Below are 25,566 nucleotides of genomic sequence, written 5' to 3' on the forward strand. Positions count from 1 at the left end.
TGTACAAAACATTATTATTTATTTATGGGATGTGTGTAGAAAGCTTTGTAAAGGTACAACGAAAGTCAGAATTAACAAATGAAAGATGGCACGAGTATCCTTGACAACACATTTACCTGATTCAGTTTGTGTGTGTGTAGATCTGTGGAATAATTGCACAATATGAATGTCACATTCATGTCTATTGGAGGCTGTAGTTTGACCTTAATTTTGGGAGGGGGTATGTCTGGTCTCTACTACTGCCTCTAAATACTGATCCCAGATCTGGGGTGTGTTCAGTGAGGTGAAACATTCTGAATGGTGCAGATAGAAATGTAACAAACACTACTTAATAGACAATGACATCTGATCTAAACATTGACGTTGTGTCCTCCATATCAGGATCCAGATTCACAAAACCTTAAATGTATTCTTAACTGGCATTTTTTCCTTAACTATAGATTTAAGAAGGAAATCAAGTTGCTATTCTTCAAAGGTTATTGGGGAAAACAATTGCACTATTTCTTAAGTTTTGCCTTGAGAAAAACATTAATAAATTAGATTGTTGAAAAGAATGTCCTTAATTCCAAGATATAGCTAAACTCAGGGCAGTGAGAGAAAAAGCTCATGAAACCAATTGAACATATTTAATTCCACTCAACCTTCATCTGAAAGCTTCAGTATTGATTATTTTAAATCCAAGAACATGTTTTACAACAGTATTTTCAGTAAGGAATATGCTAACACATTTGCCATGGCTAGCTAGACACCTTATTTTTTTTAATGGCAAGAAGATATTAGATGTTCGTAAGAAAATATGATTGTTGAGGAATTGCACTTAGGAGCTTATTTGTCTTAGGTTTTTGCACAATATGTGTTTTGTGAATCTGGGCTCAGGTCCGTTTTTCGCCTCGCACACATTGGTCCGAGATCAATTTTACCATCAAACTGGTCTGAGGTCAGTATTTCTTTAGCCTCTGTTTTTAAAATCAGGAGGTCTGAGACTTTGAGATTTGACAAGACAAGCAAGAATGGGGATATCCACCATGAAACACATAGGTACATGTATCAAACACTGGAGGGAATGTGTGTGTGAAGAGTGATGATACAAAAGGTGACAGGGAATGTCAGATTTGTACATTCAAATTTTTATCACACTCAATCCCTGCCCATCTCTATCTACTTAATCTAATTCTCTTACACACCAACTCCAAAGCGCCGTGCACACACCAAGCCGACACAGCACAAAGAGAGAGGGAGTGGTAGAGAAGGGATGGGGAGCAGGGCTGTTGGGGGTCTATGGGACAGAGAGAGGGAGTGATAGAGAAGGGATGGGGAGCAGAGCTGTTGGGGGGGTCTATGGGACAGAGAGAGGGAGTGGTAGAGAAGGGATGGGGAGCAGAGCTGTTGGGGGGGGGGTCTATGGGACAGAGAGAGGGAGTGGTAGAGAAGGGATGGGGAGCAGGGCTGTTGGGGGGGTCTATGGGACAGAGAGAGGGAGTGATAGAGAAGGGATGGGGAGCAGAGCTGTTGGGGGGGGGTCTATGGGACAGAGAGAGGGAGTGGTAGAGACGGGATGGGGAGCAGGGCTGTTGGGGGGGGGGTCTATGGGACAGAGAGAGGGAGGGATAGAGAAGGGATGGGGAGCAGGGCTGTTGGGGGGGTCTATGGGACAGAGAGAGGGTGTGATAGAGAAGGGATGGGGAGCAGGGCTGTTGTGGGGGTCTATGGGACAGAGAGAGGGAGTGATGGGGAGGAGGGCTGTTGGGGGGGGTCTATGGGACAGAGAGAGGGAGTGATAGAGAAGGGATGGGGAGTATATATATATATGCCATTTAGCAGACGCTTTTATCCAAAGCGACTTACAGTCATGTGTGCATACATTCTACGTATGGGTGGTCCCGGGAATCGAACCCAATACCCTGGCGTTACAAGCGCCATGCTCTACCAACTGTGCTACAGAAGGACCACAGTAGGGCTGTTGGGGGGGGTCTATGGGACAGAGAGAGGGAGTGATAGAGAAGGGATGGGGAGCGGGGGTGGGTCTATGGGACAGAGAGAGGGAGTGATAGAGAAGGGATGGGGAGCGGGGGGGGGTCTATGGGACAGAGGGAAAGAAAGAAAATGAGTGAAAGCCTGAGAAAAATATAAATGATTTCTGTTCCATAAATTATTTTCATAGATATTCACAGATTATATAGGAATGGGAAAGATTTCTGGAATAAAATGAGGAATGGAGCTGAAACACAATTCTATGGACATGGAATATCAGTTAACAGACAGGGAGTGCCGATAAACAGAGCAGTAATACCAGTAAATCATCTGACTCTAAATGAGTGCATAGAACGCAAACAGTAACACATTCGACTTCCTGTCAGATACTATTACACTTCATATTATATTACATATAGGGCATTCAGCCCATGCAGCTAAGACAGAATGAGGCATGGGGGGAGAAAACAAAGGAGAGCACAGATTCTGTTTAAAGCATGTCTCGGTGACAACAAAAAAAACAGATTTGAAAACCTTTTTTTCTCTTCATATCACAAGATAAAAGAAGACAGTAACATGTTCGATCCTGCTAAGTGTACATGTGAGGCCCAGTCCCCACGACAGGAGACAGGTTCTCTATGTATATCTGTCATCTATCACCATGCACTACATATAGTTACTGCTTTTTTCTGCCTTGTTTCAATACATTTTGCACAAAATAAAAACATTCAATATTTCTTCATTTACATATTTCTGAGGACATATATATATATTTTTTGTATATATGTTTTACCTGAAAAACAAACCTGAAACTCTTGGGATATAATCCTGCAGAGAGGAGCTCAAGGTAGACTAGCACTAAGAGCTGTTATATCATCACCAAAAACAGCACAGCTGTCATCTGAGAGGGGCAGTGGGAGAGATGGAGGGAGGGGGAGAGGAGAGTACTTCAGAGGGAGGAAGATTACAGGTGTATATGAGGCCTCTGTTTAGCCCTCTTAGAGATGTGAGTGCTGTACTGTGGGGGAGGGCCAACCCACAGATACATGGACAGATAAATCCATGTGTTTCTCTACTCTGTACAAATGCTATGGGATCTCACCTGTGATTGGCTAAAAATGTGTAGGTGAAGAAGGATACCCTTGTCTGACTAATGGCAGCTATGGATGTTGATGTGCTGCACTCTACGAGGAAGAGATGGTGAGTGTGTGGCTTGGTTCCATTTTGCCTTCACCACCCCTGGGTAGCTATAAGTAATATGACCACGGCTCTTTCTAACCCAATAGATGTACGTGGAGCTTCAGTCATACTGGTTTCACCAATCCAGTCCTTTAAGATCCATTGAAATTAAGAGTAGGAGCGAGGAAAAGGGTTTAGGGATCAAAATGCAACGGGGCCTTGGTGTGAGGGGTTAAGGAGGGTTCAGGGTCAGTGAGGGATCAAAGGGTAGCTCCTTAGTTCTGCATCTGTTCGAAGAACTTGTAGGTGGGGTTCTCATAACCATTCTGCTGCATCTTGGACAGGTGTCGCTCCTCTGGGGTCACTGCAGCATCCACCTGCAACACACACACCAGGTTAACACACAGGTACAGAATACACACGCACAGACAAACACAAGCACTCACGCAAACACACACACTCTGCCTTACCTCGATGACCCCGTGATGGATGGAGGTGTACTGCTTCTTCCTCAGCATGATCAGAGTGATGACGATGACTGTCGCTATGACAACCCCACCCACCATCAGCCCAATGATGGCACCTTTGTTGGAGCCAACATCCTCAGCAAAGAACACCTGGTAATAATCAACACAACACCTGTCAATCAAACTGGATATGGTGAGTATTTGTTGAGTGTTTCTACAGGTATAGACTGTGATGAGAACTGTGCTTACAAGTCTCCAATGCAAAAAGATAAACCATTATAGAAATGTTCCCGTTTCTATGATAAACATGTGAACTACTGAGCCAGTTTGTGATGTATACATGTACGAACATGTACCAGCGTATAGGTACTGAATGTTTACCGTACCAATTTTTGATGATGCAGTCCATAGCTGGCGCTTTGCCACTCTCCTTTCTCCATCCGCACCTCATGGAACTCCTCAGGCCTCAGAGCAGAGACTCAACACACACAGAGAGAGAGAGCATCATACACCATCCAAACATACACACATAATCAAAGAGACAAACACAACCGAAACCACAAACATACCCATACAGCGTAAACACAATCATACACATACTATAGGAACACACACACACTTACCAGGCCGAGTGGGCAGACCTCTATCTGGAAGTGGACGAGCGTCAACAGGCTCAACTGCTTTAACTGAGGAAACACTCACTGACAAAAAGCTTTAGAGCTTGACCAATTTAATAAATAATGCACGAAACAGCTGTTCTGTGTGTGTATTTCCGTGGTTTTCTAGGCTGTGTGTTAGGCTGGTTGTGTTAGTGTGTTACCATGGTTGTCGGTGTTGGGTTGGTTGAAACTCTCTGGGTGGGTGAAGCCGAGTCTGTCCAGGCGCATGCCAGGGTCCAGAGGGGCAGAGCTGTAGGCCTGGTTAGGCATCACGGCATCGTTCCCATAGCTCACCCTGACATCAGTCTGCAAACACAGGATTCACATGCCTGACTTTCAGTGTGTGTATCAAGTAAACTTCAATAACAGTTATATATATTTTTTTTTTTGTATTAGATCACTTCCTGAATTGACTGCCTTCCATTTGAATTGGTCCCAGCCCCTGGTGTGTGTGAGATAGGAGAGATTGTAACATTTTTATGAATGAGAGTGTGCATGCCTGTGTGTAAAACTCACCCTCTCATCACTCTGCAGAGATGAGACTTGCTGAGACAGCTCTGACTGAACCCTCTGCATCAGGATTGCTACACACACAGAGACAGAGACAGGAGGGGAAAATAGAAGGAAAAGGAGACAGAATGAACAAGCCAGAAAGGAAAAGGTATAGTCGGTACATTAACTCTGTATTAACACAATATAGTATTACACTGTGTATGGACCGAATAATAACATGAAACTGCAGTATATGGGTAGGAGTAGGGCGGACACTCACAAACTTGGTCTTGGATTTTGTTGGCCATGCTGGGCACTTTGAAGAGCAGCCCCAGGGATTGGTTCATCCTCTCGTCAATCACACGCAGGTGGGTCATCACCTGGAAGTCAGAAGTGCCAAAGGAGGTCAAAGGAGTTACACGGGACACAGAGTGGATGAATGGGCAGAATGTAGTGTATTATAGTAGGTTGAAGGGTGAGCATAGGGGTTTATGGGTAGTGTAGTGTGTTATAGTGGGGGGGTGTACCTGGGGTCGGATCTGAGCAGCCTTCTTGGGGTCCACCATGCGGACGTGTTCGTAGTGTTTCAGGGTGTGTTGTCTGTCCTTCTGCTCTGCACGGACATACTTCTTCAAAAGGCCCAGCACCTGACGAGGCTAAGGGGGGGATGGGGGGGAGGAGAAGAAAGTGAAATGAGGGAGAGAGGAAGTGAGAGAAGGGGGACAGAGAGACAGAAAAACTAAAAGAGAGAAATAAGAGGTATTGATGTGGACAACATGGGTGTGTACAAGTGAGGATGTGTTTGATTATAGTGAGAATGACTGGTCAGTGGGTATCCACATGTATCCATATGTACAGTATGTAATGAGTGAGTATCTGTGTACATTATACATGGTTAGGGATATATATATATATATATATATATATATATAGACAATATGTATATCTACGGTAGTGTGTGTGTAATATGTAATATATATACATATATTCAAAAGTTTGGGATCACTTAGAAATGTCCTTGTTTTTGTAAGAAAAGCACAATTTTTGTCCATTAAAATAACATCAAATTGATCAGAAATACAGTATAGACATTGTTAATATTATAAATGAGTATTGTAGCTGGAAACGGCTGATTTTTTTGTGGAATATCTACATTGGCGTACAGAGGCCTATTATCAGCAACCATCACTCATGTGTTCCAATGGCACATTGTGTTAGCTCATCCAAGATTAGCATTTTAAAAGGCTAGTTGATCATTAGACAACCCTTTTGCAATTATTTTAGCACAGCTGAACATTTTTGTTCTGATTAAAGAAGCAATAAAACTGTCCTTCTTTAGACTAGTTGAGTATCTGGAGCAAGCATCAGCATTTATGGGTCCGATTACAGGCTCAAAATGTTGAGAAACAAACAACTTTCTTCTGAAACTCGTCTGTCTATTCTTGTTCTGGGAAATGAAGACTATTCCATGTGAGTTATTGCCAAGAAACTGAAGATCTCGTACAACGCTCTGTTCTACTCCCTTCACAGAACAGCTCAAACTGGCTCTAACCAGAATAGAAAGAGTAGTGGGAGGCCCAGGAGCACAAGTGAGCAAGAGAACAAGTACATTAGAGTGTCTAGTTTGAGAAACAGATGCCTCACAAGTCCTCAACTGGCAGCTTCCTTAACTAGTAACCGCAAAACACTAGTCTCAACGTCAACAGTGAAGAGGCGACTCCGGGATGCTAGCCTAGGCAGAGTTCTTCTGTCCAGTGTCTATGTTCTTTAGCCCATCTTAATATTTAATTTTTATTGGCCAGTCTGAGATATGGCTTTTTCTTTGCAACTCTGCCTAGAAGGCCAGCATCCCAAAGTCACCTCTTCACTGTTGACGTTGAGACTGGTGTTTTGCGGGTACTACTTAATGAAGTTTCCACTTGAGGACTTGTGAGGTAAGGGCCTTCCCCAAGGGCCTTCCCCAAACTGTTTCCACAAAGTTGGAAGCACAGAATTGTCTAGAATGTCATTGAATCCTGTAGAGTTAAAATTACCCTTCACTGGAACTTAGGGACCTAGCCCGAACCATGAAAAACAGGCCCAGACCATTATTCCTCCTCCACCAAACTTTACAGTTGGCTCTCTGCTTTGTGTCAGGTAATATTCTCCTGGCATCCGCCAAACCCAGATTAACCCGTTAAGACTGCCAGAAGGTGTGAGCGTGATTCATCACTCCAGAGAACGCGTTTCCACTGCTCCAGAGTCCAATGGAGGCAGGCTTTACACCACACCAGTCAACGCTTGACATTACGCATGGTGATCTTGTGTGCTTGTGTGCGGCTACTCTGCTATGGAAACCCAATTTCATGAAGCTCCCGACAAACCGTTATTGTGCTGAGATTGCTTCTAGAGGCAGTTTTGAACTCAGTAATGAGTGTTGCAACCGAGGACCCTTTTTACTCGCTTCAGTACTTGGTGGTCCTGTTCTGTGAGCTTGTGTGACCTATCACTTCGTGGCTGAGCCGTTGTTGCACCTAGACGCTTCCACTTCACAAAAATGACACTTACAGTTGACCGGGGCAGCTCTAGCAGGGCAGAAATTTGACAAACTGACTTGTTGGAAAGGTGGCATCCTATGATGGCGCCACGTTGAAAGGCACTGAGCTATTCAGTACGGGCCATTCCCCTGCCAATGTTTGTCTACGGAGATTGCATAGTTGTGTGCTCGATTTTATACACCTGTCAGCAACAGGTGCTGGGACATTTTCAGCTTCCAGGAATTGTGTACAGATCCTTGCGACATGGGGACGTGCATTATCATGCTGAAACATGAGGTGATGGCGGCGGATGGCATGACAATGGATCTTGACACTATCTTGATAAAATCCAATTGTGTTCATTGTCTGTAGGTTATGCCTGTCCATACCATAACCCCATGCCACCATGGGGCACTATTCACAATGTTGACATCAGAAAACAGCTCACCCACACAACGCCATATACGTGGTCTGCGGTTGTGAAGCCGGTTGGATGTACTGCCAAATTCTCTAAAACAACATTGGAGGTGGCTTATGGTAGAGAAATTAACATTAAATGATCTGGCAACAGCTCTGTTGGACATTTCTGCAGTCAGCATGCCAATTGCATGCTCCCTCAAAACTTGAGACATCTGTGGCATTGTGCTGTATGACAAAACTGCACATTTTTTAGATATATATATTTTTTGTCCCCAGCACAGAGTGCACCTGTGTAATGATCACGCTGTTTAATCAGCTTCTTACTATGCCACACCTGTCAGGTGGATCCTTCTGTGGCTCAGTTGGTAGAGCATGGCGCTTGTAACGCCAGGGTAGTGGGTTCAATTCCCGGGACCACCCATACGTAGAATGTATGCACACATGACTGTAAGTCGCTTTGGATAAAAGCGTCAGCTAAATGGCATATATTATTATTTATATTATTATTATCTTGGCAAAGGAGAAATGATCACTAACAGAGATGTAAAATAATTTGAGAGAATTATATTTGTGTTCGTATGGAATATTTCTGGGATATTTTATTTCAGCTCATGAAACCAACACTTTACATGTTGAGTTTATATTTTATTTTTGTTCAGTATATACTGTATATACCCTGGGTGGGTTGGCCTGCAGGGCGCTAAGGTAGTTATCCAGGGCCATGCGACGGCAGCTGTTGAGCAGGGCCTCCACCCAGGCAATGTGGGTCTCAACCAGCTGCTGTCTCTCTCCTGCTGCCTCCTGCTCCAGGGCCTCCACCTTCTCCTGGAAGTGCTGCACACAAGAGCACACAGAAACATTAATACACACTAGTATACACACACACACATTACTGACACGCACATAGGCACGCACGTGTATTGATGGGCTCATCTGTAAGGGCTCATCTGTAAAAGAGACCTTGGTTTCAGCATGACTCTATGTCATAATTAAGGTTAACTTTTTATGGCTGCAGGGGCAGTATCGAGTAGCTTGGATGAAAAGGTGCCCATATGAAACGGCCTGCTCCTCAGTCATAGTTGCTAATATTAGCATATTATTATTAGTATTGGATAGAAAACACTCTGAAGTTTCTAAAACTGTTTGAACGATAACAGAACTCATATTGGCAGGCAAAATCCTGAGTTGAAATCAAAACAGGAAGTCAGAAATCTGAGCTAGGGGTTCCACTAGATGTCAACCATCAATAAAAATTATAACGAGGCTTCTATGTTGTTGTGGGAGTGAATGAGAGCAGAATATATCAGCTGTCCATCAAGCAGTCATTTTGTGATCCCACTTTTTCCTCATGGTAGTCACTTGCTTTCCATTGCTCACGAAGACAAGAAGGAATACTCCGGTTGGAACTTTATTGAAGCTATATGTTAAAAACATCCTAATGATTGATTCTGTACTTAGTTTGAAATGTTTCTTCGACCGGTAATATCACTTTTTGAATTTTTTGTCCGATATAACGCTAACCAGAATTAGCGTTTGGATATGTATACCAAACGCTCTAACAAAAGAAGGTATTTGGACATAAATAACGGACATTTTCGAACAAAACAAACATTTATTGTTGATCTGGGATTCCTGGAGTGCTTTCTGATGTAGATCATCAAACGTAAGGGAATATTTATCATGTAATTTCTTGTTTATGTTGACGCCATCTTTGCGGCTGTGGTGTTTTTAAATTGAGCGCCGTCTCAGATTATTGCATGCATTTTTTTCCCCGTAAAGTTTTTTTGAAATCTGACACAGCGGTTGCATTAAGGAGAGGTATATCTATAATTCCACGTGTATAACTATATTATCATCTACATTTATGATGAGTATTTCTGTTGAATGATGTGGCTATGCAAAATCACTTGATGTTTTTGGAACTAGTGAATCCTATGAGTGTCATCTGATGAAGATAATTCAAGGTTAGTGATTTATTTGATCTTTATTTCTGGTTTTTGTGAAGGCTATATTTTGCTGGGAAATGGCTGTGCTTATTGTGGTTTGGTGGAGACCTAACATAATCGTTTGTAGTGCTTTCGCTGAAAAGCCTATTTGAAATCGGACACTTTGGTGGGATTAACAACGAAAATAGATTTAAAACGATAGACACGTATGTTTTAGGAATTGTAATTATGAGATTTCTATGGTTTGAATTTTGGCGCCCTCTATATTCACTGGTAGTTGTCATATCGATCCCGGTATCGGGATTGCAGCCATAACAGGTTAAATAAAAACTATATATACTGCGCGCGCACACACAGCCCAGGGACCTGAATGACAGCCTTCTTGTCAGCGTGAGGGAGACTCCTGGCCTGCCTCTCTGCCTCCTCCCACTCTCTCATCACCTGGAGAGAGACACATCAGAAAACACACCTTTTAGTTCACATCAGAGAAGGGATCTTACACACACACACACACACACACACACACACACACACACACACACACACACACACACACACACACACACACACACACACACACACACACACACACACACACACACACACACGATAATGCCCCTAATATAACATGGTGAGGTAACTGGTAATGTGTAACATTGTTCATTTGGAACCTTTGCATCATCACATCATAAACCCAAGGTCATTTATTGTCACTCTGTGTGTGTGTTGATATGCTGTGTTATGGGCAGAATGTAACTATTCTCACTGATAATGCGGTGACGTGCCAAAACTGACTGACTGACTCTCTCTAGCTCAAACACACACACCTGGGACATCCTCTCGCGGTGCTTGGCCTCCAGACTCTCCTTGGCCTTCTGGAAGTCGGCGTGTTCGTTGTCGTCTCCAGTAGACTCCAAGTAATGGTAGACTGCGTCAGGGGGGGCAGGGGCCATGGTGGGCACTGGGGGAGAGGGGAGGAGAGGTAGAGCGGAAAGTGGATGTCCACAAAAGGTTCCAGAGAGAGAAGTTAACTGTTAAACAGTGACATAGCCTCCTCAACAAGTCTACATTATCTGCCACTGTAATCTAAAACTGTACTAAGACGTTCGAGTCCTGTCTGGCGGCACAGACAGATTACAGCAGCTAAGCCTGTCAGCCAGTGAGCGAACGGTCATATATCTGTTTGTCTTGACGTGTGTGTGTGTGTGTGTGTGTGTGTGTGTGTGTGTGTGTGTGTGTGTGTGTGTGTGTGTGTGTGTGTGTGTGTGTGTGTGTGTGTGTGTGTGTGTGTGTGTGTGTGTGTGTGTGTGTGTGTGTGTGTGTGTGTGTGTGTGTGTGTGTGTGTGTGTGTGATGTGGGAGACTGGAGATAAGATATGTGAATCAGGGCAGGTGCTGAGTCATCCTCTCCCGCTGAGGAGTGTTGTGCTTAACTGGGTGGAAAGTACCAGAAAAGAGAGGGACAGGAAAAACAGACTCAACCCACAGACCCACACTGATAGTCATATGAAGAGAGACTGTTGTTGTTAGGTTAAACCAGTTAGGACATGAACTCATTAACACACACACAGTCAGACGAGCATAAATCACTAGACATAAATATTGTCGCACACACAACACTCATAAGCTCCAATGTTATTGAGCTGATTAGTAAGTGATGGAGTGAGTAAGATAATTGTTGTGAAAGCAGTAAAAGGTTAAGTGAGTAAGTGAGGGAGGGAGTGTGGCTATTTTCCTGCTTAGATAGTTCCTAATTTCTCAGGTGTTTCTTAAAAGTCTCTATATCTCTTTTTTTAAACCAGAATGACCTAATCGAAAGGTTAACCTCTGTCTGTACACCCACTAGATCAAACTATATTGATAGGAACCCTCTGCACTTCCCACAGTATTCAGACCAATGAAAGACCAATAAAAGGTCTGAATGCAGTGTTTTTTATTGACCTTCCATTTTCCTTCATTGCTTAATCTCGAACAGAAACATCTTCCCCTTTCAGAGTATATAAGGGAAGAGGGATACCTCGTCAGTTGAAAAACTGAATGCATTCAAGCAAAATGTGTCTTCTGCATTTAACCCAACCCCACTGAATCACTTATGCTCCACGTGTCTAAGAGACATCAGACAGACAGGTAGACGGTGTTAGACAGACAGACGGCAGGGTGGACAGTCCCCAAGGCGGCAGGGTAGCCTAGTGGTTAGAGTGTTGGACTAGTAACTGAAAGGTTGCAAGTTCAAATCCCCGAGCTGACAAGGTACAAATCTGTCGTTCTGCCCCTGAACAGGCAGTTAACCCACTGTTCCTAGGCCGTCGTTGAAAATAAGAATTTGTTCTTAACTGACTTGCCTAGTTAAATAAAGGTAAAATAAAAATAAAAAAAGGCCCAAGGTAAGGGGCACAGAGGGCCGACTCAACACGTGTCCTACATACCTCAGAGACACACACACTTTTTTTTTTACCCCCTTTTCTCCCCAATTTCGTGGTATCCAATTGTTAGTACCATCTTGTCTCATCGCTACAACTCCCGTACGGGCTCGGGAGAGACGAAGGTTGAAAGTCATGCGTCCTCCGATACACAACCCAATCGAGCCACACTGCTTTTTAACACGGCACGCATCCAACCCGGAAGCCAGCCGCACCAATGTGTCGGAGGAAACACCGTGCATCTGGCAACCTTGGTTAGCGCGCACTGCGCCCAGCCCGCCACAGGAGTCGCTGGTGTGCGATGAGACAAGGATATCCCTACCGGCCAAACCCTCCCTAACCCGGACGACGCTATGCCAATTGTGCATCGCCCCACGGACCTCCCGGTCGCGGCCGGTTACGACAGAGCCTAGGCGCGAACCCAGAGTCTCTGGTGGCACAGCTGGCACTGCAGTACAGCGCCCCCTTAATCACTGCGCCACCCGGGAGGCCTACAGACACACTCTTAAACACACACACTGCTTGGGTGTGTGTTTACACATAACATGTTCAAACATACACACTCCATCTTATCCATCTCCACAAACCAACCAACAAGTATTTCTCTCTTTCCATCCATGGCATGTTCTTACCTCTGACAACTTCCTCAACCGACTCGGTGGTGGTCGTGGTGGTAGTTGTCATGGCGATGTTGGAGGTGCGTTCACCACTGTCCCGTTTGTCAGTCACATCATCTTCATCCTCATCACCGTCACCGTCCTCGTCCCTATCGAAGGCATCCTCATCATCCTCAGTGGTGGCAGCCCCGTGATCCGCCTGGTGAAGCATGCTGTAGGGACGGTGGGTGTTTGTGAGTGTGTAGTCTGGTAGTGAAGGTTCTGTCAAAAGTGTTTAACCACTGGTTTATGAACTTGAGTAATAACTTAAGATCATATATGTGTGCTTAATTGTCTGTGTTTTTGTGTCTGACTGTATGCACCTGTGTGTGTGTGTGTGTGTGTGTGTGTGTGTGTGTGTGTGTGTGTGTGTGTGTGTGTGTGTGTGTGTGTGTGTGTGTGTGTGTGTGTGTGTGTGTGTGTGTGTGTGTGTGTGTGTGTGTGTGTGTGTGCGCGCATACCCGTTATCGGTGTATTCAGTCTCGGCTCCGCCCCACCACACGTCAGACTCAGTCAGCTCGACGCTCTCTGACTCGCGATGCGTGTCTGCCGGGCAACACAAAAACTCCACCCCTCGGAAACGGTCGATGCCACATGGCAACAGCATGCCGTAGTCATGGAGATTCATGGTGCGGTCTCCACAGGACTGATAATAATAGCAATTTGAAAGAATCTCTTTTTGAGACACAGGTCTTTACACGCAATTACATATCTCTAGGCGGTTTCCTGGTAAGGTCACATTGTCAGGAAAAAATCAATCATATGAAGCAAAAAATAACCTTCTTACAATTATAACTCTGGTTGATTATTTCTGTGAAATAATTGAAGGAGGGAGGAATGCAGGAATGGATGGAGACAAAAAAATTGCTGAGTCACCACAGCACAGCACACACTCTCCCAGAATACTAGAGAGAAAGGAAAGAGAGGAGAAAGAACACTAGATAGATAGAAAGTGGAGAGGAGTAGAGAATACGAGAGAGAGAGCGAGAGGAGGAGAGAATACTAGATAGATGGAGAGAGCAGAAGAGGAGAAAACACTAGAGAGAGAGATACAGAGATAAAGAAAGATATTAAAATGACAAGGCACGGAAAGAGTACAAAGAGAAGCTCCTCATGGACAATCCAGAGACACTTTTTGCTGACTGCTACAAAAATGGAAACGTAAGCAACCTAATCTCAAACACTGACCATCCCTGGGCATGGCACACAGTGATAACAGCACACTACCCCTTTTTTAAGAGGGTATTGGTGGAGGGAGGAAAATCAGTATAGTGGAAAACAAGGACCCTGAGACTGAGACACCCTCTGTCAACCTGTACAACAATGGAACAGTGGTGGTGCAGGGCAACTTCATATATTTCCAAAAGGACTTCCACAGAATCAATGAGAGAGCACGGCAGGAGAAGACTCGCAACATGACAGCTGCACATATTCCCAGGCTGTGAGCAGAGCAACAGGCCCAACCCCCACTAATAACCCACTCAAGCCACATCCTGCGACCTAAGAGGTATGTATCAGATGCTCAACATGCTCTGCTCACACCTACTGTAATGGTCCGGGCCTAAATCACACAAAAACACTAGACAATATGGAACACAAAGCTTTTAATATCTCATCCTGGAACATACAAGGTCTGAGGTCATCTGCCTTTGGCCTAAAGAGCAGGAATCCATACCTCCAAAAATTGGAAATACAGACATTGTCATCCTACAAGAAACATGGTACAGAGGAGATGGACCCACTGGTTTCCCTCTAGGTTACAGAGAGCTGGTAGTCCCATCCACCAAACTACCAGGTGTGAAACAGGGAAGAGACTCAGGGGATATGCTAATTTGGTATAGAGCAGACCTAACCCACTCTACTAAATGAGTCAAAAAGGGAACATTTTACATCTGGCTAGAAATTAATAAGGAAATGATCTCAACAGAGAAACATTTCCTCATGTGTGCTACCTATACTAGAGGTCGACCGATTATGATTTTTCAACGCCGATACCGATAACAATTATTGGAGGACCAAAAAAGCCGATTAAATTTTTTATTTTTTTAACATTTGTAATAATGACAATTACAACAATACTGAATTAACACTTTTAACTTCATATAATACACCAATAAAATCAATTTAGCCTAAAATAAATAATGAAACATGTTCAAATTGGTTTAAATAATGCAAAAACAAAGTGTTGGAGAAGAAAGTAAAAGTGCAATATGTGCCATGTAAGAAAGCTAACGTTTAAGTTCCTTGCTCAGAACATGAGAACATATGAAAGCTGGTGGTTCCTTTTAACATGAGTCTTCAATATTCCCAGGTAAGAAGTTTTAGGTTGAGGTTATTATAGTATTTATAAGACTATTTCTCTCTATACTATTTGTATTTCATATACCTTTGACTATTGGATGTTCTTATAGGCACTTTAGTATTGCCAGTGTAACAGTATAGCTTCCATCCCTCTCCTCGCAGCTACCTGGGCTCGAACCAGGAACACATCGACAACAGCCACCCTTGAAGCAGCATTACCCATGCAGAGCAAGGGGAACAACTACTCCCAAGTCTCAGAGCGAGTGACGATTGAAACGCTATTAGCGCGCATCCCGCTAACTAGCTAGCCATTTCACATCGGTTACACCAGCCTAATCTCGGGAGTTGATAGGCTTGAAGTCATAAAGAACGCAATGCTTGAAGCATTGCGAGGAGCTGCTGGCAAAACGCACGAAAGTGCTCTTTGAATGAATGCTTACGAGCCTGCTGCTTCTGGAGAAAACGTGAAGGTGTAAACTTGGCAGTAGAAAACCTAAACAGTATATTTGATGTCTCCGTTCTCCTATGAAATCAAAACATGTAAATCAGACAACCTAAGAAAATGAACAACAATGACAAATGGTTTGTTGAAGAATGCAAATACCTAAGAAAGAAATTAGGAAACCTATCAACCACAAACATGGAGACCCAGAAAACCTGAGCCTACGCCTTCACTATGGTGAATCACTAAAACAATATAGAAATACACTGCGGAAAAAGGAGACAGTACGTCAGAAATCTGTTCAATGTAATTGAAGAATCCATCCACTTCTGGGAAAAAAGGAACACACTAAACAATGAACAACCTATTCAAAACAGAGATGGATAAACCACTTCTCCAATCTTTTTGCCTCTATAACAAAAAACAAACAGCAAAAACATACATGATCAAATTCAAATAAAAAAATAAACTATTAAAGACTACCAGAACCCACTGGCTTCTCCAATTACATTGTATTTTGTTCAGTAGTTCATTCAAACACTCCAACCCAAAAAGCCTTGTAGTGTTGATAAATGATAGTTTTTAAAAAATCTATCTATCTATCACCTTTATTTAACCAGGTAGGCAAGTTGAGAACATGTTCTCATTTACAAATGCGACCTGGCCAAGATAAAGCAAAGCAGTTTGACACATACAACAACACAGAGTTACACATGGAGTAAAACAAACATACAGTCAATAATACAGTAGAAAAATAAGTCTATATACAATGTGAGCAAATGAGGTGAGAAGGGAGGTAAAGGCAAACAATAAAAAAGGCCATGGTGGCGAAGTAAATACAATATAGCAAGTAAAACACTGGAATGGTAGATTTGCAATGGAAGAATGTGCAAAGTAGAGTTAAAAATAATGGGGTGCAAAGGAGCTGAATAAATAAATACAGTAGGGGGAGAGGTAGTTGTTTGGGCTAAATTATAGATGGGCTATGTACAGGTGCAATAATCTGTGAGCTGCTCTGACAGCTGGTGCTTAAAGCTAGTGAGGGAGATGAGTTTTTCCAGTTTCAGAAATTTTTGTAGTTCGTTTCAGTTATTGGCAGCAGAGAACTGGAAGGAGAGGCGGCTAAAGGAAGAATTGGTTTTCGGGGTGACCAAAGAGATGTACCTGCTGGAGCGCGTGCTACAGGTGGGTGCTGCTATGATGACCAGCGAGCTGAGACAAGGGGAGACTTTACCTAGCAGGGTCTTGTAGTTGACCTGGAGCTAGTGGGTTTGGCGATGAGTATGAAGCGAGGGCCAGCCAACGAGAGCGTACAGGTCGCAGTGGTGGGTAGTATATGGGGCTTTGGTGACAAAACGGATGGCATTGTGATAGACCACATCCAATGAATGAATAGGACTGAAATGATAAACTATACAGACCACAAATTCCAATTGACATTTTTTAATTGGCAATATTTGGAACCAGGGACTGATCACCCCAATCCACAAAAGTAGAGACAAATTTGACCTCAATAACTACCGTTGGATATTCGTCAACAGCAATATTGGGAAAATCCTCTACATTATCATTAACAACAGACCCATACATTTCCTCAGTGAAAACAATGTACTGAGCAAATGTCAAATTGACTTTTTTACTAAATTACCATACGACAGACCACGCATGTGACCCGTTTAAGGAACCTAGGCGCATGTCGCAGGTCACTACTTCACAGCAGAGCCTTTTGTTTTTTTAACTAAATGTGTTTTTTTTGGCCGAAATACCTTCTCGATCATGTGAACTTCATGTGCCTTAATAACAAAATTGTAAGCCATCTTTAAATACAAATACAATTGTTCAATTACAAGCTTAGTTGTTTTAGCCACAGAAAAAGTCAGCAACCTTCCCACTAACCATGATTGGCTGGAATAATGAGTGGGCTGGACATGCCGAGAGATTAGTTTGGATTGGTCTGCCATATAGCACACTTCTGTCTATTTGAGCTGGTCAGTATGTCTAGGTAATCCTGTCTAACACTGTTTATTTTTTAAATGTATCGCGTAGTAAAACTGCATAAACTTAATATCAAATTAAAGTATACTGTTAACTAGCTAACATTAGCTGGCAGGCTCGCTAGCTAACGTTATGTGTATGCTCTCCACTTTCTGGAGGACCGAGTTTTGAAATCAGTGGAATTCCAGTATGATAGCTAAGGAGATGGAGAAAACACCTGTCTCTGGATTACATCTTCAAACTAAGGCCAAACATGGCATCTGACAGGAGACGTGTCCAACCATGATGTATACATGTAAGATAGTCTAGCTAGCTACATTTTCAGATATGACATGTTTCTAATTTTGATAGAAAGTGGTTTCATTACAAGTTAATGTACTGTTTGCTAGCGTTAGCTGGCTGACCCACTAGCTAATGTTATGTGTATGATCTTAGTCTTCATATCTCAGACATATTTGCTTGACTAGTTATAGCCTAATGTTGGCTAGCTAACATTGAACCTGGTTGGTTAGCTACCTGCAGATTCATGCAGGGTAGTAATGTCATGAGTTGGGTTTATGGTTCATTGTTTACATTCATTGTTTTGTCTTAACAAAATACTTATGTGCCAGCATTTACGAACGCTCAACACCCATTGAATATGGCCAGTGTCAGTAAACGTTGGCAAAAAAGCGTAATTAAATTGTTGCCAGCAGCACAGTTACAGTCACCAACGCTCTGGATAACATGAAAATAGCCTAACCAGCTCTACTAGGGTGAGAAAGTGGTCAGAGTGGGGTGTTCTCTCATTACGTGTCTGGAAGTAGCTAGCAAGCTGGCCAATGTTAGCCAGTTAGCTTGGGTGTTTGACTGCTGTTGTGGTCGAACCAGCTCTGCTAGGGCGAGTAATGTGCAGTGAGCTGTTATCGCTCACTTAGATGTCTGGAAGTGGCTATCAAGTTAGCTTGGGTGCTTGCCTGCTGTTTGTACAGAATGCTTGGATCAACCCTTAAAGAAATGGGCGGGTCTAAAGCTTAAGAGGGTGTGAACAGTGCTGAATGGGTGTAGACAATGAAGGGCTCTCCAATAGTAGTACCAAAACATTCAAAGGCCATTTTCTCAAAAGTGAGTTTACAACTTAATCTACTTTCAAATAAAAAATTACTTTCCTATTGTTCCTCAAATGTAGTGTATGATATACAATTTTGAAGCTCTGAGTCTCTACTACATAAAACTGATTTCTGCCGGTCGGTCATATTCACCCTGTAAACTCTAACTGACAGTCAAACAGTCTTCTCATGCTTTGTTGATTTCAAAAAAGCTTGAGACTCAATTTGGCATGAGGGTCTGTTATACAAATTGATGGAAACATGTTATGAAATCCATGTACACAAACAACAAGTGTGTGGTTAAAATTAGCAAAAAAACACACTCCTTTCCACACAGCCATGGGCTGAGACAGGGATGCAGCTTAAGCCCCACCCTCTTCAACATACATATCAACGAATTGGAAAGGGCACTAGAACAGTCTGCAGCACCTGGCCTCACCCTACTAGAATCTGAAGTCAAATGTCTACTGTTTGCTGATAATCTGGTGCTTATGTCCCCAACCAAGGAGGGCATACAGCAGCACCTACATCTTCTGCACAGATTCTGTCAGACCTGGGCCCAGACAGTAAATCTTAAGACAAAAATAATGGTGTTCCAAAAAAAAAGTCCAGTTGCCAGGACCACAAATACAAATTCCATCTAGACACCGTTGCCCTAGAGCACAAAAAAAAACCTATAAATACCTTGGCCTAAACATCAGCGCTACAGGTAACTTCCACAAAGCTGTGAACAATCAGAGAGAAGGAAAAAGGGGCCTTCTACGTCATCAAAAGGAACATCAAATTCGACATAAAAAAATACTTGAATCAGTTATGATTGTGAGGTCTGGGGTCCACTCACCAACCATTTTTTTTTTAAATATATAAAAAAATGGGACAAACACCAAATTGAGACTCTGCATTCAGAATTCTGCAACAAATATCCTCATGTACAACGCAAAACACCAAATAATGCATGCAGAGCAGAATTAGGCCGATACCCACTAATTATCCAAATCCAGAAAAGAGACGTTAAATTCTACAACCACCTTAAAGGAAGTGTTTCCCAAACCTTCCATAACAAAGCCATCACCTATAGAGAGATGAAACTGGAGAAGAGTCCCCTAAGCAAGCTGGTCTTGGGGCTCTGTCAACAAACACAAACAGACCCCACAGAGACCCAGGAAAGCAACACAATTAGACCCAACCAAATCATGAGAAAACAAAAAGAGAATTACTTGACACATTGGAAAGAATTAACAAAAAAATCTGAGCAAACTAGAATGGTATTTGGCCCTAAACAGAGGGTACACAGTGGCAGAAAACCTGACCCCTATGACTGACCCAAAATGAATGAAAGCGTTAACTATGTACAGACTCAGTGAGCACAGCCTTGCTATTGAGAAAGGCCGCCGTAGGCAGACATGGCTCTCAAGAGAAGACAGGCTATGTGCACACTGCCCACAAAATGAGAAACTGAGCTGCACTTCCTAACCTCCTACCAAATGTATGACCATATTAGAGACATATTTCCCCCAGATTACACAGACTTGTTGCCACAAGAAAAAGCCAACCAGTGAAGAACAAACACCATTGTAAATACAACACATATTGATGTTGATTTATTTTCGCTTTGTACTTTAACTATTTGCACATCGATACAACACTGTATATAGCCATAACATAACATTACAACACTGTATATAGTCATAACATGACATTACAACACTGTATATAGCCATAACATGACATTAAAACACTGTATATAGCCATAACATGACATTACAACACTGTATATAGCCATAACATGACATTACAACACTGTATATAGCCATAACATGACATTACAACACTGTATATAGCCATAACATGACATTTGAAATGTCTCTATTCCTTTGGAACTTTTGTGAGTGTAATGTTTACTGTTCATTTTATGTTGTTTATTCCACTTTTGTTTATTATGTATTTCACTTGCTTTGGCAATGTAAACATGTTTTCCATGCCAATAAAGCTCTTTGAATTGAATTGAGAGAGAGAGAGCTAGATAGAGAACGAGAGAGATAGGAGGAGATAATACTAGATTGATATAGCGAGAGAGGGGAGACTGGGGAAGAACATACCTGAACACAACAGAATGGCGGGAAAATTAAGTGAAAAGCATTTGTCCTCACCTCTTTAGCCACGGTGTGCCAGTGCAGGTGCCTCTCACACATGTCCATTCTCTCCTGGTGCAGGAACTTGCACTTATCAGGAACCAGCAACGCATCACTCACAAACTCCCCAACTGCAAAACACACACAGATTACAGAGTCTCTCACACACACTCAAGTACACACACATACACCGCTTACCCAGGCAGCGGTAGGGCACCACGATGTGTGTGTGACTGCGACACTGCTTGCGTCCCTTCTTGCACCAGTTCTGGATGCTGACTGGCTGATTGGCCTCCACCACGTTTGTGCTCTGGAGCTCAGGGTACACCTGCGGAAGGAGCAGGGTTCTATGAATGTCCAAGACTTCACACAGTTGTTTTGTATTGGTGTAATATTCACAACATTTACCTCAGATCTCCCTTGTTTATCTTTCTCGCCCTAATTTAATTCCGGTTCCACCCCTATATCTTCCACTCTCATTATACCTTTCTTTATTTCTCTTTTTACTACCGCTCACCCTTTCCACCTTTCCCTCCCCCCTCCCTCCCTCTCCTCCAACCTCCTGGCAGTACTGCAGGATGCCCTCCTTGGTTCCGATGCAGCTCTTGGTGCCGGAGGGGTCTGGCTCCCACTTGCCACTCTGGACGTTGACGTGCATGTTGAGCTTCCCACAGAACATGGCTACCTGGGGCTCCGCTAGCAGAGCCACTGAGTCATCAGATGGCACCTGGAGGGATGGAGGAGAGAGACCAAGAGAGATGGTAGATGGGAGGAGCGAGGGAAGTTAGAGGGGACAGAGGGAGAGAAGGATGGTAGATGAAGGAATAGAGGGAGGACATAAGAATGGCCGGGGAGGAGAGGGAGGTTGGAGAGTGAAATTACTGTAATTACAGTTTAAAAACTTTAGTTGCAGTTGAAGTGCACTCAAAAGCTAAAGTGACTCAAAACACAAATGTATTCATTCCCACGTTGCAGCTGAGATCAGGTCAATCTGGCTGTAGCTTTCATAATTTCCTCTTTGAACAGACACCACCGTGACAGAGGTCACACACTACTTGGGTTAATGTTACCCTCTCTCTCTCTCTCTCTTTCACACAGACAGACAGACAGACAGACAGACACACACACACACACACACACACACACACACACACACACACACACACACACACACACACACACACACACACACACACACACACACACACACACACACACACACACACACACACACACTGACAGGCAAACAGGCAACAGCACTGAGAACAGGTGTGTGTGTGTGTGTGTGTGTGTGTGTGTGTGTGTGTGTGTGTGTGTGTGTGTGTGTGTGTGTGTGTGTGTGTGTGTGTGTGTGTGTGTGTGTGTGTGTGTGTGTGTGTGTGTGTGTGTGTGTGTGTGTGTGTGTGTGACTGTGCTTGTATGAGCTCGTGTTGGTGTCCTGAGTGAATTGTGTTGTTCATATAGGAAAGGACGAGCTCAGAAGCATTAGGTGAGAAAGAGAGAGAAATAAAGAAATATAGAATGTGTGCAAGAGGGAACATCAGACACAGACAGATAGCGCTAGAAAATGTGTGTGTGTGTGTGTGTCAGAGAGGGAGGTGGAAACAGAGAACTGTATAAAAATAGATCCACTTTGTCTATCACTTAGTGTTTAGTTTGTACCTTTTTACCTCTCCCTTCTAACTGAGCTAAACACAAAGCATTCTGGGATCATTTTCATTCCGTGATGCAATCGGAGGAAGTTTCATTGTAGCTGGATGTCTAGCTCTCCTTTTCGTCTTGCGCACATCCGAATATACAGATGCTGCAAACTACCAAACAGGATCCTGCTGCCATTCTGCTGGTAAATTACCAAAACAAAGATGGTGCTGTGTTTGCCTTTGAAAAAACTAGGCCTTAGTTATTTCAGCAGCCTGTAGTGTAGCAGATTATGATTAATATTAACCACATAAACTTGAGAAAATCTGCTACAGCTTTTCTCCCCATATTCATGGTTGCCATTTTGTATGCAATACATGTGTTATAGAAGCACACATTGTCCTTTTATGCAGCAGTTAACAAACAGTTCTCAGTATTTTATATTTTTACCTTTATTTATGAGCTAACACCCTGTGGAGTTCAGGGAGTGTGCTTTTCTCTCACTAGCTGCTCGTTGCATGATACCTGCAGGAAAGCTCTTTGACACTGCCAGTTAATTGCGTCTTTTTTTAATGTCTTGCGTGGGTGTGTCCGTGAGTGTGTGCGTTTAATTTTAAGGGACCCTGATGGAACATGGCTGACACGAGGAACACAATCATAAATCATAGCTATCATCTTCCAATGAGCCTGAATGGCGGTTGATATTATGAGGAGGTGGTGGGATGCCAGAAACAACTGATGCGATGGGGAGAAGGTCGCATTTCCAAGATGGTGTCTCACTCTCAACAGCAATGCTGTTGGCATGGCAACAGAAATACACAGCATCAGCAGGGTTGCAGGTGGTCCTAGAATCTTAATTCACTTAATTTCATCAAGAGTTAAGACACATTATCTACACTGAACAAAAATATAAACCCAACATGTAAAGTGTTGGTCCCATGTTTCATGAGCTGAAATAAAAGATCCCATAAATTTTCCATACACACAAAAACTGTATTTCTATCAAATGTTGTGCACACATTTGTTTACATCCCTGTTAGCAAGCATTTCTACTTTGCCAAGATAATCCATCCACCTGAAAGGTGAGGCATATCAATAAGATGATTAAACAGCATGATCATTACACAGGTGCACCTTGTGCCGAGGTCAATAAAAGGCCTGTTTTGTCAAGTTTTGAGGGAGCATACAATTGGCATGTCTACCAGAGCTGTTGCCAGATAATTTAATATTCATTTCTCTACCATAAGCTGCCTCCAATGTTGTTTTAGACAATTTGGCAGTAAGTCCAACCGGCCTCACAACCGCAGACCATGTGTATGGCCTTGTGTGGGTGAGTGGTTTGCTGATGTCAACGTTGTGAACAGAGTTCCCCATCATATGGTGGCCGGTGGGACTATGGTATGGGCAGGCATAGATTCCAAGAACACAGGAGGAGATGTTACTATCCTTTGTGCAAGCACTTCCAAGAGTTAATGAACAGTGAGCGTGGTGAAATTTGGGGAGCGCATCGTCAGTAGTGTACCTTTGGTTCCTAGGGTGTTTCGGCCTTTCACACTATACACCCTCCTCAAAGGCGGCCAGCGACAGGGTGATCAATCCTACGCTTGCGTCCCATTCCCAATTAGTCATAGGAGTTGCCTTGTTGTTGATAGCCAACATCCCATGGGACTATGCATGGCAGGGGCGTCCTCCTCCCTGAGTCAAGCATTGTTGACCGCATACCTCCTGGCCCTCTCACTTCGGGGCCCAGCTGGGGTCTTTCCTCTTCATCCAGAGCCACTGACTGCTGCCTTCAGCCGCCTCTGATACAGCTTTGATTGCCGAACGCTGGCTCTGGCCCTTAATTCCCAGGTCTCTAAGCAGTCTGGTTGTAGATGTTGCCACAAAACCTCTGCAGCCCACCTCCACTGGTCAGACTTCTGTGTTCCAGCCATGATGCCGTGCTTCGGCAGCTAGATCAGCATAGCGCAGATGTTTTCGCTCATAAGCCTCATCTACTGAGTTTTCCCAGGGTACTGTGAGCTCAATGATGAAGACCTTATTGAGTGAACGGGACCAGAGCACCATGTCAGGTCTTAGGGTGGTAGTTGCGATCTCCGGAGGAAACACAAGTTGCCGGCCAATGTCAGCTAGCATTTTCCAGTCGCGGGCCAAGCTCTAATGGTGTAGAGCCGCTCTTCGGTGGTTTAGCCCCTTTGCGGACAAAGTTTGTCCGTAAGGAGTGTGATGCTGCTGTTGGTGGTAGGGAGTTGGTGGCAGCTTGCTTGTCCTCCAGGGCGGACGCAAGGTTTTTAAGGACTTGGTTGTGACGCCAAGTGTAGCGTGCTTGGGCGAGGCTTGTTTTACAGCCTGTGAGAATGTGCCTGAGGTTGGCTGGCATGGAACAGAGGGCACAGTCCGGATCTTCACCATACCATTGGTGAAGATTAACTGGTGTTGGAAGGACGTCATATGTTGCTCTGATGGAAAAGCTCAACCGCCTCGCTTCCATGGCCCACATATCCTTCCAGCTGATCTTCCTCTTCTCCACACTGTCCCATCGAGTCCACTATCCCTGTTTGGCAAGAGAGACTGCCTTGGCCCACCTTGCAGCCTCCTCCTGATGGCGTACTTCCTGCACTACCATCTTCCGCCGCTCTGGTGCAGTGGCCTTACTCCAAGCAGCACGGCTAGTTAGCCCAAGGCCTCCTCTCCCTTGCTGAACATGACCCACAATGTCAGCATGTCTGAGGGCTGCTGTTGCCTCCTGGACTGCTTTTCCTGGCCTCCATTTGCGCCCAGTTGCCAAGGTCGGCGCGTTGTTGCTCACCACTGGGTCTCAAGATTCATTCAGTGTCATCTGGAGCCTGGTTTTTGCACACTTGAATTCCTCTGTTAGACTGGTGAGGGGCAGCTTGAGGACACCATCTCCATAGAGGCCTATGGTGGTAAGGCATCGTGGAACTCCGAGCCACTTCTTTTAGTAGCCTGTGACACCTCTTTCCATCTTCTCCACTGTTGAGATTGGAACCTCATACAGTGCTAAGGGCCACAACACCCGGGGTAGGAGACCAAACTGCAGACACCAGGCCTTTAACTTTCCAGGTAGCTGGGTGTTGTCGATGGACTGTAGGCTACTACTGATGTCTTTGCACAGCTGTTGCACCTGGTATAGATTTGTCAGGCATGAGTCAGCACATTGAACTAGGTTACGGTGCTGGTCAACGCTCTGTGTAGGAATTTAAGAATGAGGGGAGAGGAGAAAG

General features: G+C 43.8%; 1 protein-coding gene across 4 annotated transcripts in view; it reads right to left on the bottom strand.

Moving 5' to 3' along the window:
* Window positions 1-2: 2 nt before the first annotated feature.
* The window catches only part of LOC118386185 (amyloid-beta A4 protein-like), a 33,956-nt gene continuing 8,392 nt past the window's right edge, over window positions 3-25,566 (bottom strand). For 3 of the 4 annotated variants that reach the window (XM_052522313.1, XM_052522311.1, XM_052522310.1), the window contains 16 exons: window positions 21,243-21,410; window positions 20,882-21,011; window positions 20,702-20,814; window positions 13,187-13,371; window positions 12,702-12,898; window positions 10,478-10,611; window positions 10,017-10,091; window positions 8,380-8,538; window positions 5,296-5,424; window positions 5,049-5,148; window positions 4,793-4,860; window positions 4,438-4,582; window positions 4,241-4,318; window positions 4,004-4,095; window positions 3,621-3,767; window positions 3-3,527 (listed from right to left, as the gene is read on the bottom strand). In XM_052522313.1, the coding sequence (XP_052378273.1) occupies window positions 3,426-3,527; window positions 3,621-3,767; window positions 4,004-4,095; window positions 4,241-4,318; window positions 4,438-4,582; window positions 4,793-4,860; window positions 5,049-5,148; window positions 5,296-5,424; window positions 8,380-8,538; window positions 10,017-10,091; window positions 10,478-10,611; window positions 12,702-12,898; window positions 13,187-13,371; window positions 20,702-20,814; window positions 20,882-21,011; window positions 21,243-21,410 (2,022 nt within the window). In that variant the 3' untranslated portion in view covers window positions 3-3,425. The remainder of the gene's footprint in view (window positions 3,528-3,620; window positions 3,768-4,003; window positions 4,096-4,240; window positions 4,319-4,437; window positions 4,583-4,792; window positions 4,861-5,048; window positions 5,149-5,295; window positions 5,425-8,379; window positions 8,539-10,016; window positions 10,092-10,477; window positions 10,612-12,701; window positions 12,899-13,186; window positions 13,372-20,701; window positions 20,815-20,881; window positions 21,012-21,242; window positions 21,411-25,566) is intronic. The other variant, XM_052522312.1, reaches the window with a different exon arrangement.

The sequence above is a fragment of the Oncorhynchus keta genome, chromosome 7 (assembly GCF_023373465.1).
Source record: "Oncorhynchus keta strain PuntledgeMale-10-30-2019 chromosome 7, Oket_V2, whole genome shotgun sequence".
Classification (NCBI taxonomy): domain Eukaryota; kingdom Metazoa; phylum Chordata; class Actinopteri; order Salmoniformes; family Salmonidae; genus Oncorhynchus; species Oncorhynchus keta.